The following is a 13101-nucleotide window of genomic DNA, read 5'->3' as shown; positions in this document are numbered from 1 at the left end:
AATAATGTTGATTTGGGTTCGATTTAAAACTGGTTTATTCTTCTTTTACAATATAGTAGTATCATGAAGTAGACTCTCAATCGTCAGGGCTCTCGTAATGTCTTTTCAACCTACGAAATGGCTTGAATGATGGGCGTTATTTGAAAGTTTTTACCGTTTTTGCCTGATTAAATGTTTTGCTTGAAAAAATCTTCAATGTTGCCTGTATACTACTGTTTATCTTCTGTCGTTATTAAATGTAAAGCTTACGTTCAGATTCAAAATAATTATTGCATGCCATTCTTGTAAAAAAAAACTGTTACTCGATTCTGGAGAGTCTGCTTCGCAACAATCTGCTGTTGCATGTCTTCTATGGTTAGCGCAAGCCACCAGGCGCCCGACCGCCCCCCCCCCCCCTCCCTCTCCCCTGACCATGATGCAACCGACCATTGGAACCCCAGCCCCCCTCTCACTCACTATGGAACCTTGACAGCTTTGCATTATGTATTTTCTCGTCGTGGGGTAAATGAGGCAACTATTGACAAGCTTTGCGAATATTGCAACCAATGTTTCTTCTGCACCGCCAAATAATGTCAAATTGCAACCTGACTTACTCAGCTTGCGCGCGTGTGGCTGCCAAACGCTGCAGACGATAAGTGAAATAGCTATAAAAGTCCCTTTATCTTGTTTTTATACTTGTTTTAAGACTTATAAACACGCGGTAGGAAAAATGCCGCCGTGTGTGGGCGTAATTTGTTTTTCACTCGTTAAGATGTTTTTCGTCTCATTATCAGTAAAGACAAATGACCTTGTATGACGCAACGTACTTGCTGCCTGTGGTGTATCACCCAACGCGACGTAAAAAAACGTCAAAAGTACACCCGGTCCTCACATAAAGCATCCTCCGGCGCGGAAGGACCTCATAAACTAAGAAACACACACACGAAAGCAACACAAATACAAGACAGAAAACGTTTAAAAATCGTGTTTCGATTGGAAAGATTATGAATACTTAAAATTGTGGCCTGGGAGGAAACAAAAAAACAACATATTTTCTATGATCAAATGCATCACTTAAAGCCCATGTTTTGAAGGAAAAATCCCCATAAGACACGCAAATGTCTTAAACGCGAAAGCAAATTATGTGGGTTTTAATTAAGTAAAAAACAAATACCAAGTCGGCATCAATTTGATTCCTTTTTAAGAACGCCATAAATGTTGTATTTAAAAATGATGAGTGTGGCATTTAGTTTGCGATAGAGACCTTTTGTGTGAGTTTGTTATAGTTTTGTTTGTCATGTGTTGTACATTTGTTTTGCGTATCGTTTGATTCCTTGGCATAAATAAACAAAATACATACGATATTAACCCATTTATGCCTAGTTGACTCTCCCATCCTTCTACATTGGATCAATTTATTTCCAAAATTAGGGATGTCAAGTATATTTATTTCTATATTAAGAATATTTCAAAAAGAAATTCCTTTTAAGCAAACAGCGCAGACCCAGATGAGACGCCGCATTATGCGGCGTCTCATCTGGGTCTACGCTGTTTGCAATGTCCTTTTTTCAGGACGCTAGGCATAAATGGGTTAAGGCCTTATCTTGCTGGTGAAACCGAAGTTTCACTTTGAGAACATATGAGCCGCGTTCGTAGAAAACAGGGCTAAATGCATGTTTGTAAAGTGTCGTCCCAGATTAGCCTGTGTCATCAGGGACGACATTTTCCGTCTAAACATAATCTTCGTTTTTATTTTTCATTTATATAATATATACATAATTAGAAGAGATTTCTTTATAAACGACATACTTCATAAAGCGGCACGTGTCGTACCTTATTTGGCTGTGCGGACTGCACAGGCTAAACTAGAACGACACCTTACGAACATGCATTAAATTCGGTTTTCCCTGAGCGATGTTCAATTAAAACTTACGCTAAAATTCGTTCGAATCTCTAGTTGCGGAATCTTAGAGCCAGACAGGGATGGCGGCAGGTCGTCAAGCAGTATCAGGTGCGAGACCGGTTCGTCTCCATGGCATCTGATTACCATGGCAACCAGAAGCAGCAAACATCGCGTAACTGTAACCATGGTTACCTTCCTGGTGGCAAATAGCTAAAAATAGACAACTATATTTATTCTTCTAAAATTTTTTTTTACTAATTTTACATTTAATTATGACAAAGCATGACACTTGCAAATCGTGTTTATGTTGTGTTCAGCACAATTATACATACCTACCACAGTGTTTTCGCACAAAATTTAAAATGAATGACAGTGTATTCGGCAGCAGCGACATATGATCAATCTTCTTCATTCTATAAAAATTATCTTCATTCTATAAAACTGACCCATTTTTACACACAGTTCATTTATTCACGCAGTATTCGACCCTTTTGTCATTGGACTGCTGTTCAGCAGAGACATTTTATTAAGGCATTTTGTTTTATTTGCGTTGAGGCCTTTATGCGGTATGGGCTTTCGGACAATGTATTTTGATTAATTTTATTAGGACAGCTTGACATAGGAAACTTCCTTAATCGTATTTGTATGCATGTGTTTTATACGCCAGTTCAGTTCTTTAATAAATTGACTCCTTTGTGTTTAGACCTCTACCCAGTATATATTTTTGTATTTGTATTTGACTCATTTGTTTTTTGATTTCTACACAGTGGATACTTTTGGACGTTGGGACTTTTTGATTTGATTGATTTGTGTTAAGACTTTGCCGAGAAGACACTTTTTTGACCAATTATTTTTTACTAATATGTAGATTTTATTTCGACTGCTGTTCAGCAGACACTTCTATTATTTAGTATTTAAATGTTCCTGACTTTCTTATTGGAATTATGTTACGTAGGACATCATTTTACATAAAACTGTGTGTATACACTACAGGAGTTCATAAGTTTACACCGTAATTGTACCCATACATGTTTAGTGGTTGTAATAAGCGGCAAAACAGTACGTTGATGAAGCATAGGCAGCCGTGATCGTGGCAAATAAAAAAGTTAATGCAATTCTGAATGAATGTGAGAATCGTGCATGAATTGTCATTCTAGTACATTAAACAAGTATTTTTCAGGTTAAATCATTAAATGTTCAGTCAATCATTTTTGTCTCAACATATGACATGTAAACATAATATTCTCGTTAACGATCCATCTGATTAACGTATCAGTTCCCTATCAGATTCTGATTAATCAATGATCATTTTAAATTTATTAAGTATTCAGCGACACGTATCCAATGCATGAGAGTTGTCATTAATGTAAGAGGAAACTATAAATCATTATAAGAAAACCTAATAGTGGTATGATAACAAAAAATGACATTTATGATATCGGCCGCGCTCTGAGAAAAGGGGGTTTAATGCAAGTGCGTAAAGTGACGTCACAGGGACGACACTTTCCGTCTAAACTAGATTTGTGCTAAAAATAGACTTTCCTTTAAACGAAAAAATATAATAAAAGCGGAAAGTTTCGTCCCTGATTACCCTGTGCGAAATGCTTAGGCTTATCTGGAGCGACACTACGCACATGCATTAACCCCCCTCTTCACAGAGCACAGCCCATATGTTTAATCATGCCATTCAATTTAACGTATTGTTTATCGCATTGGTGGATACTGCATTTCATTAACCGTTAAATGCATACAAAAACACTATCAGAGTTTCAGGCACAGTCTGAAACCGTTGAACAAAATAAAGCCTCGTTCTGGGCAAACTTGTTTAAATATTATGTGGGTAAAAAGCCGACCCAAATTAGCCTGTGCAGACATCACATGCTCATCTGGGACGAAACTTTCTGAACTGGATTTTCAGAAAAAAACTGTCTTTGATAGACAAAGTCCATAAATGCGAGAAGTGTTTTTCTGATTATCTTTTGATGACTGCACCAATATGGGACGACATTTTATATGCCTTGAGCCCAGCTTGTGCAGAACGAGGCTCACAGATCTGTGTGTGGACAAAGTGCACTATCAGCTGGGTACAAGTTATCTGTAACAATTTTAAAAGAAGTTCAGAACCTTATTGCTAACTGACACACAATTTTATCAAACAATGTTGGACTACAAAACATGTTACACAATCATCATTGTTCGTTTTGAACACATCTTTGTCGTACTTATACTTAGCGTTGAAACAAATCGGTCTAAACTTCTCATGGTTTAATTCTTGAATATTGAAATCAGGTGTTTCATATAAAATAAACAACGAAAAATCGATATATCTTTCTGAAGTAAAAAAAGATGAAGAAAGAGAGTTCTGTATTCTTGAAACATTCAGATAAATTATTAAATCTTTATGATATTTCACACATGACAGTTATTGTAAGAAATTTAAGTAGTTTTTAGTATAATGAAATACCAGGGGAGCTATTACGCCGTCTGTTATTGAATGCTATTTCTTGTCATGAACTATAAAGACGTGAACAGACAGTTTCAAACATATAGGTTTGGAAAAGTGATGAACTTAGAAATATCAATTCGTAGAATATATTCATAATATTCTTCAATTATGCAACTGAAATTGTTTGTTTGAACGGTACGTGTCCATCAATACATTTTAAAAGACAATCATTTACTTGTCAAACACCCCCACAATTTAATTCCTACGCATCATAATTTTTAACTTAAACCCGTTGTTAACAGACAGAATAAAGAACAGATACACCGACAAATAATTTTTGAAACATAAATGAGAGGAAATGACACCAAAGAATTAACATATAAACAAGAGGGCGATTATGGCCCTGATGCGCTCACCCGAGTTCAGCGTACACAAATTATCGAACACTGGACCAGTTTACCCACTCTTAACACATACCTTGATATTGTCAAAATTTAACCCATTTATGCCTAATGGACTCTCCCATCCTTCTAAATTGGATACATTTATTTCCAAAATTAGGGATGTCTAGTATATTTATTTATATATCAAGAATATTTCTTACAGAAATTCCTTTAAGCAAACAGCGCAGACCCTGATGAGACACCGCATCATGCCAATGTACTATATTTTTCGTAATAGTGTAATTAATATAAATTGTTGTTACACTTTTAGTTGTTTACACAATATCAGCAGTACTTCTAACTGAAAGAAAAGAAACATAAGACTTGAGTTTTTTTTCTCAATTCTGACAAATTGTATTTTGAAGTCTTTATGTTAAGAAATACAGAAATTTCGACCTGTCTAGTTTATTATGTCAAAAATATATGTATATTTGTAATATCTCGCTTATATGAACTTTCGAAGAACTAAATATTATAGTAAATAAATAGTGTTAAAATCAAATGTGGCCTCCAGGGTGCTCACATGGTAACCGGTGATTACGTACGACGATCGAAGGACATAAAGCGGTCACAAAAGCTCACAATTAGCACGCTGTGCTCAGATGAGCTGAGACTGTGTTCAGTAATTATGGTACCTCGGTAACTATGATAATCAAAGCGCTGAAGGAACTGTTCTTCGCTATTGCATAATCACAGACGCAACTCAGTTTTCAAAACTATATTATAGCTTTTTATATCGCAAGTTTGGAATGAACACAACCTATTCAAATTTATAAAGAGTGTGTCTTAAAGCACAGGTCAAGATGTGTGTGCACTATTTATCCTCATATTTATGTTATAGAGATAACTTAGACAAAATATCAAACATATGTCTCTTTTTGCAATTGGTTGCTGCACTGGAAACCATCTTAAAAATTTTGGTTGCCTTGCTAGAGAATAACAAGCCTAGAATAATGTGCATGATGTGTTTTGTGTTTCTAATACTTTAATTTTATTTTTAATTATTGAGCAACAATTTTGCCGACATGACAGATTTTTAATGAATCATGTCTTGTTGTGAGAAAGAATTGAATCATTTCCTAGCCCTAATTGATCCTCAGTCGCCAATTTGTGTTCTATGTTTAATTTGATTGGGTTTTTCAAGCTTTGAAAAGTTGCCCTGCTTTTTAGCCCAACTGTAACCAACTTTTGAAATTGAGTTTCCTGGGCTTAAATCTATTGGCCGCCCCAGGCTAACAGGCAACCACAGTAAGTTATTCATGATGTAAGATCTGACATTGTATTGAACTCATTCAATTTGCAAGTCTAAAGATATTAAAGGGACCTTTTCACGTTTTGGTAAATTGACATAATTAAACTATTTAATAATTTGGAGAGTTCTGTTGTTTTCGTTATTTTTTTTCATACTACGAGGATTGCTTATATAAAGTATAAAATACATCTCTCATTGTATGAGCACGGATGGCCGAGTGGTCTAAACGATAGACTTTTATTTCTTGGGTCAGTGGTTCGAGCCCACATCAGGATAGCTTTTTTTGTTTCTTTAATTTTACTCTTGTTTTTTTTAATGGAGCTTTTAAGATTCAATGTTTACATTTATGAATATTAAGCATTAAATGATAAACTGTAAAAATGTTACTTTTAGATGTTCACTAAAAATGCCACAAGGTAAAAATTTAGAACTCATTGGTTGTTTATTTGATTTAAAAGTGATTTGCCTTGTCAGCAAGTTACTTTGAAGTTATTACCACACCTTTTGTCAAATCATTAATAGAAAAGATCATTTAAGCTTCATTTTGGAAAACAACAGGCTTAATGCATATGAATAAATTGTCATCCCAGTATCAGAGACTCTCTTTAAACGAAAAACACCATACAATCAGTGTGCACAGAATAATCTGGGACACCACTTATTTGACATGCATTAAGCCCCGTTTTCCCTGAAAGCAGCCAATATGTACAGATGTCAATGACAAACTGGCCAATGTCGTCCCACAAGCTGTTAAACACTATTGATTTCATACACACACTGCCGTCTGCAGTGTATCAGTGATACAGTATAAACAGGCAGATGTGGCTATCGTTCCTAGTGTAGGTAGTTAACAACAGACTGACTTGCAACGCACACTCATAACCTTAGTCCTTCACAAGCGAAGAACTAAAAATAAAAATGTTTCTAACGTCGCTAAATCTAAATAGAACCTCCTAGTTTGATTGATTTAATAATTTACTAATTAAAACATAGGTTTTCCATTAGTTGGAAAGTGAAAGGCATAATTAGGTTATCGACACGTTCCATGTACGGGCTGTAACGAAACAGAAGCATAAAGAGTTCTGTCGTATTTAGTAATTGCAAAACAGAAAATGGTAAATAAACGCATTTATGCCTAGCGTCTAGAAAAAAACGCCTTGGCATGTTGCGGCGTCCCATCAGGGTCTGCGCTGTTTGCTTAAAGGGATTTCGGTAAGAAATATTATAAATATAAAAATAAATATATACTAGACATTCCTAATTTTGGAAATAAAATGATCCAATTTAGAAGGATGGGAGAGTCCACTAGGCATAAATGGGTTAAAGGCCATTCACAGAAAGTTACGAGTTTTTGTCGTTACGTTATTTAATGGACTGGTAATCGCTTTTAATTAAAAATAAATTTTAATGTTCTTTGTTTAAAACAGATGAGATATTGAGATGCACTAGCTTATTTTTATAAATGAGTTTATATAACATCAATTAACTGTATTTTGATATCTTATGAAAAACCAACTGCATAGAACTGTTTTGCTGACAATGAATATAAAAGCTACGTTTCTAAAAATGGCTCGGAATACCGATTCGACAGCGAGATGGGCACTTCAGACACGTGTAGCGATGGTGTTTAACATTTTAATAACATATTCGAAGGTTTCCCGACGTGTAGCAAATACCGCTGAATTTTTCGAATTCGACAGTAATAAAATGACATTCGCTTTTTGTATGTAACTTGAAAACAGATACTCTTTCTTGCTTTACGACCTAAATAAGAGCGGTTCGTGGTCTCCTCACGACCCAAGCCTGAACACTATGGTAGTAGGTCACCATAGGAACATCCTGTATCTGGCAGTATCCCCCGTAACCCAAATAAGCCACGCTCTGATAAAACGGGAACTTAATGCGCATGCGTAAAATGTCGTCCGCACAGGCTTATCCGTGACGAAACTTTCCTTCTAAACTGCATTTTCGGTAAGAAGAGACTTGGATTAAAAGACAAATTTAATAAAAGTGGAGTGTCGCCTGTGATTAGCCTGTGTGGACTGCGCACGCCTGTTTTGGACGATACTTTACGCATGCGCATTAGCGAGGCTCAGATAATAAGTTATGTGAGGGCGATGGGCATCATGTGGGAAAACATCGACTTAAACTCGATAAAAATGGGCCGTGCTCTGTGAAAAGGGGGTTAAATGCGTGTGCATAAAGTGTCGTCCCATATTACAGGCTAATCAGGGATGACACTTTCCGCTGTAATGATGTTTTTCGTTTAAAGAAAGTATCTTCTTATCAGAAGTCAAGTTTATGCGGAAAGTATTGTCCTTGATTAGCCTGTGCGGACTATACAGGCTAATCTGGGACGACACTTTACGCACATCCATTAAAGCTGATTTTCACAGAGCTCGGCACAAATGTATTACAGAAAAACGCAAACATGTATTAAAGGTTCGGCTGAACATAATGAAATGCATTTTTTCGATTTTTAGTTTTTCTTTAATCTAAATACATGGCTCGACATAATTATGGGCAATAAATGGAACCAATTTGGGCATGCGTTGATTAAAAAAAAACATGTGTCGCCTAAGACAAGAATCTGATGTCTGAGTGCACTAAATATTTCATTCTTTTAGAGATCCCGCCTTGGTGATAAGTATGCCAACTTGCCCGCACGTACTAATTACTTTATGGGCGAGTTTCGTCTTTTAGTGTTCGTTATGCGCTAGTAAATTATTTAGCGCTTCAAGCGAATGGCTTCATTAACCTTTGGGAGGGATGATTTTCAGAATATATGTCTCGCGGGAAACTTTTTTCCTTTCACTGCAGACAAAGTCCTAAAATTGACACTTGAAAGACTTAATTGAATAAAACAGAAAAATAAATTCAATAATGTTCTCACCATGAAATTATCAAGTTTGTGATCACGTATTACTTCGAATAAATCACGTTTTCGCAACAATTACATATTATACAAAAGTTACATATTCATCATGTTATTTTTTAACTTATGACATATCTCCTTCACAATCCAGTTGTTTGTTGCCAAATGTTTTTGAATATGACCGATGTTACGATGATCATTTGGGCCGTTCTCTGTTAAAAGAGGATTTAATGCATTTGCGTAACGTGTCATCCCAGGCGGTCTGCACAGGCTAATCAGGGACGACACTTTCCGCTATTAGGATATTTTCTGTTTAAAGAAAGACTCTTCTTAGCAAAAATCTAGTTAAGGCGGAAGTGTCGTCCCTGATTAGCCTGTGTGGACTTCACAGGCTAATCTGGAACGACACTTTACGCAAATGCATTAAACCCCTTTTTCACAGAGCATGGCCTATTTTTATCTTACTGCCAAAGTATTATTTCTTTGTGAATATATGTAGGCTGGCAACAAAGTAAGTCAAATGATTATTCCGTATTACTGTACGCTCATGAAATTTCGAGATCCAGTGGTGGGTGATGATGGGTCGTGGTAGTAGCAAAAGCAGCATCAGCAGTAGTAGTAGTAGCAGTTGTTGTTGTAGTAGTAGTAGTAGTAGTAGTAGTAGTAGTAGTAGTAGTAGTAGTAGTAGTAGTAGTAGTAGTAGTAGTAGTAGTAGTAGTAGTAGTAGTTGTAATAGCAGTTGTAGTAGTAATAGTAGTAGTAGTAGTAGTAGTAGTAGTAGTAGTAGTAGTAGTAGTAGTAGTAGTAGTAGTAGTAGAAGTAGTAGTAGTAGTAGTTGTAGTAGTTGTAGTAGTAGTAGTAGTAGTAGTAGTAGTAGTAGTAGTAGTAGTAGTAGTAGTAGTAGTAGTAGTAGTAGTAGTAGTAGTAATAGTAGTAGTAGTAGTAGTAGTAGTACTAGTAGTAGTAGTAGTAGTAGTAGTAGTAGTAGTAGTAGTAGTAGTAGTAGTAGTAGTAGTAGTAGTAGTAGTAGTAGTAGTAGTAGTAGTAGTAGTAGTAGTAGTAGTAGTAGTAGTAGTAGTAGTAGTTGTTGTTGTTGTAGTAGTAGTAGTAGTAGTAGTAGTTGTAGTAGTAGTAGTTGTTATTGTTGTTGTTTGTATTTTTGGAGTTGTTATGTTGTTAATGCTGTTGGAATGGTTATGTCAATATAGTTACATTGTATTCTTGTTATAGTGACGTTTTTGTCGTTGTTCTATATGTATCTTTCGTACTGATGATGGAGGATCTTTAAAAAAAAATCTTTTTTGGGTGAACAAACCATGCTATCAAAGCGATAAGATATTACAAAAATAAATGTTTATGGGTACAAGAAATGTCGGATCGGATACTTGAGATAAGTCTGCGGATTTTCTTCTCCTATAATCTCATTGTTTTGTCATATCACAAGAGTATATATCATGTAAATGTGAGACCAATCCACTCAGTTGGAGTGCAAGGTATGTGAGACCAATCCACTCAGTTGGAGTGCAAGGTTTTCAATCCACTCAGTTGGAGTGCAAGGTTTCCAATCCACTCAGTTGGAGTGCTGCATGGTTTTCATGTGAGACCAATCCACTCAGTTGGAGTGCAAGGTAGATATCATGTAAATGTGAGACCAATCCACTCAGTTGGAGTGCTGCAAGGTTTTCGTCATTTAAGTTTTATCTCAAATGCCAGAGGCGTCTCACTTTATGCCCATGTCGTTTTCGGTACATTTTTGTCACCAATCTGGTGAAACCATTTTTTTCTCTTTTTTTTTAAAGTCGACAGTTTTGAGATTTTTTTTATATTTCTTAAAGCAAATGCAAAATTATATAAAAAAAAACACAATCGAAAGCATGTGCTAATTGTGATATAATTGAAAATGTTATTGTATACAAAGCATCCACCTTAATGATTCTCCAATTCGTCAAATTAAAAAGGTATAGTATACATGGTTTACTTAAATTCCCTACGTAACTATTGTGTCACAAAAAAGACAAAAATACATTTATAGTTCGTATATTTTAAATACCTTTACTTGGATTATCTTTGATCATATGCAGATAAACCCGGTGTGAATGGCTCCATGAAGGACGAGCTAGCTTACATCTGAAAACATTAAAGAACAATTATCAAACGATGGTCATACGTCTATAAATACACAAGAACAATAATTAAACACGGTAATACTTCTATACATACACAAGAACAATAATCAAACGAGTGCAATACGTCTATAAATACACAAGAACAATAATCAAACGATGTCAATACGTCTATAAATACACAAGAACAATAATCAAACGATGGCAATACGTCTATAAATACACAAAAACAGTGATCAATTGATGGCAATACGTCTATAAATACACAAGAACAATAATCAAATGATGGCAATACGTCTTAAAATACACAAGAACCATAATCAAACGATGGTAATACGTCTATAAATACACAAGAACATCGATCAATCGATGGCAATACGTCTATAAATACACAAGAACAATAATCAAACGATGGCAATACGTCTATTACACAAAAACAATAATCAAACAATGGTAATACGTCTGCATATATGCCAGCACTTTATCAAACGATCGCCGTACGATTGATAATATACACGAACAATTATGAAAAGACGGTCATACGTTTGCAAATATCGAAGTAAAATAGTCAAGCAAGAAATCTTTTGAATCAAAATTACATACTGAGTACCATTTTTTTCTGCAGAGTTTTCCTTCGTAACAAACAATATATCTTTGCTATAAGTCCAGTGACATGAACCCTGTCAACTTGAAAATAAGTTATTTAACGAATCGCACCTGACAAGCATGCGACTTTTAAGCATCAGAATCATGACATTTACTTTTAAATCATTTACCAAAAATATTGAAAGGGGGGCTACTTCATTTATGTTAATTAAGAAAACTATATACACGCCTATTCACGAAGATGGAATAAGTTCACAAGTGCAGCCAAAAGTCTGACATTTGGAACTCGCTGATCTTCACGATCTTCATGTTAACAAAATTCAAGTTGTATGAGTACTTATCAACAACACAGAAACACGTCCCTACCCTGGGCAGTGATTAGCACAATGTTTGTATTAAAAGTGCACAAACAGTTATCAAATCATCTTTGTCTCACAATATCTTTCGCATTAAAATTATTAATCGGTCAATAAACAACCGTGTGCCATTCTCATGCAATAATGAACCATTCGTCGAATTCCTACACATTATGAGCCACACATCGTTGTCTATTGGTCGATAAACAATCTTTCTCTAAATATTTCTTTTTTATGTGACTTTTCAATTCGTTATGTAATGACAGATGGCATGAGTTGAATCTGCTTTGTTTGAGCCCAATACGTAGGTGTATGGAATTCAGGAGATGTGCAAGCAAGTGATTGACAGTGTGTTGTTGATGATGATTTTTTTTTTGGGCGATGATGATGTTGATGGTTTTATCAATTATTATTACAATTATAATTATGATTATTATCATAATCATTTATTTTTTTTTCATGATGATGATGATGATGATGATGATGATGATGATGATGATGATGATGATGATGATGATGATGATGATCATCATCATCATCATCATCATCATCATCATCATCATCATCATCATCATCATCATCATCATCATCATCATCATCACCACCACCACCATCATCGTCGTCGTCGTCGTCGTCATCATCATCATCATCATCATCATCATCATCATCATCATCATCATCATCATCATCATCATCATCATCATCATCATCATCATCCTCCTCCTCCTCCTCCTCCTCATCATCATCATCAGAAGCAGAAGCATATAAACAAGTTTAACACTATCAGCAACATCATATCTATCATCATCAAAATATAGTTATCAGATTATCATAATCTGCTGCGGCATCAACATCAGTATAATCATCAGCAGCATTATCGTAATTTTTTATTGATTTCCGAACAGAAATAACTTATATTAAATAGTTTCAGTTAAAACACAGTTTTGCGTTAGACGTGATGGCTTCAATTCAAATACTATAAAAGTGTGCAGTCAAATGAAAACATTGCTGCCCTTTGAGTCGCGTGAACTCTAAACATTTTACTCTTAACCGTAGACTACGGGACAGGCAGTCTGCGCGTAACCAGGTGTGACTCTAATTAATTTTTAATTAAAACA

At 35.4% G+C, this 13101-nt stretch overlaps 1 protein-coding gene across 5 annotated transcripts in view; it reads right to left on the bottom strand.

Moving 5' to 3' along the window:
- LOC127835069 (uncharacterized) overlaps window positions 1–13101 on the bottom strand; it is a 191392-nt gene that overhangs the window by 170009 nt on the left and 8282 nt on the right. For 4 of the 5 annotated variants that reach the window (XM_052361313.1, XM_052361314.1, XM_052361310.1 and 1 more), the window contains exons 2-3: window positions 10949–11025; window positions 1913–2092 (exon numbers count right to left, since the gene is read on the bottom strand). In XM_052361313.1, coding sequence (XP_052217273.1) covers window positions 1913–2068 — 156 coding nt within the window. In that variant the 5' untranslated portion in view covers window positions 2069–2092; window positions 10949–11025. The remainder of the gene's footprint in view (window positions 1–1912; window positions 2093–10948; window positions 11026–13101) is intronic. The other variant, XM_052361311.1, reaches the window with a different exon arrangement.

Source organism: Dreissena polymorpha, chromosome 6 (assembly GCF_020536995.1).
Source record: "Dreissena polymorpha isolate Duluth1 chromosome 6, UMN_Dpol_1.0, whole genome shotgun sequence".
Lineage (NCBI taxonomy): Eukaryota > Metazoa > Mollusca > Bivalvia > Myida > Dreissenidae > Dreissena > Dreissena polymorpha.
Note: the sequence above shows the minus strand (reverse complement) of the source record. Positions and strands in the feature narration are given on the sequence as shown.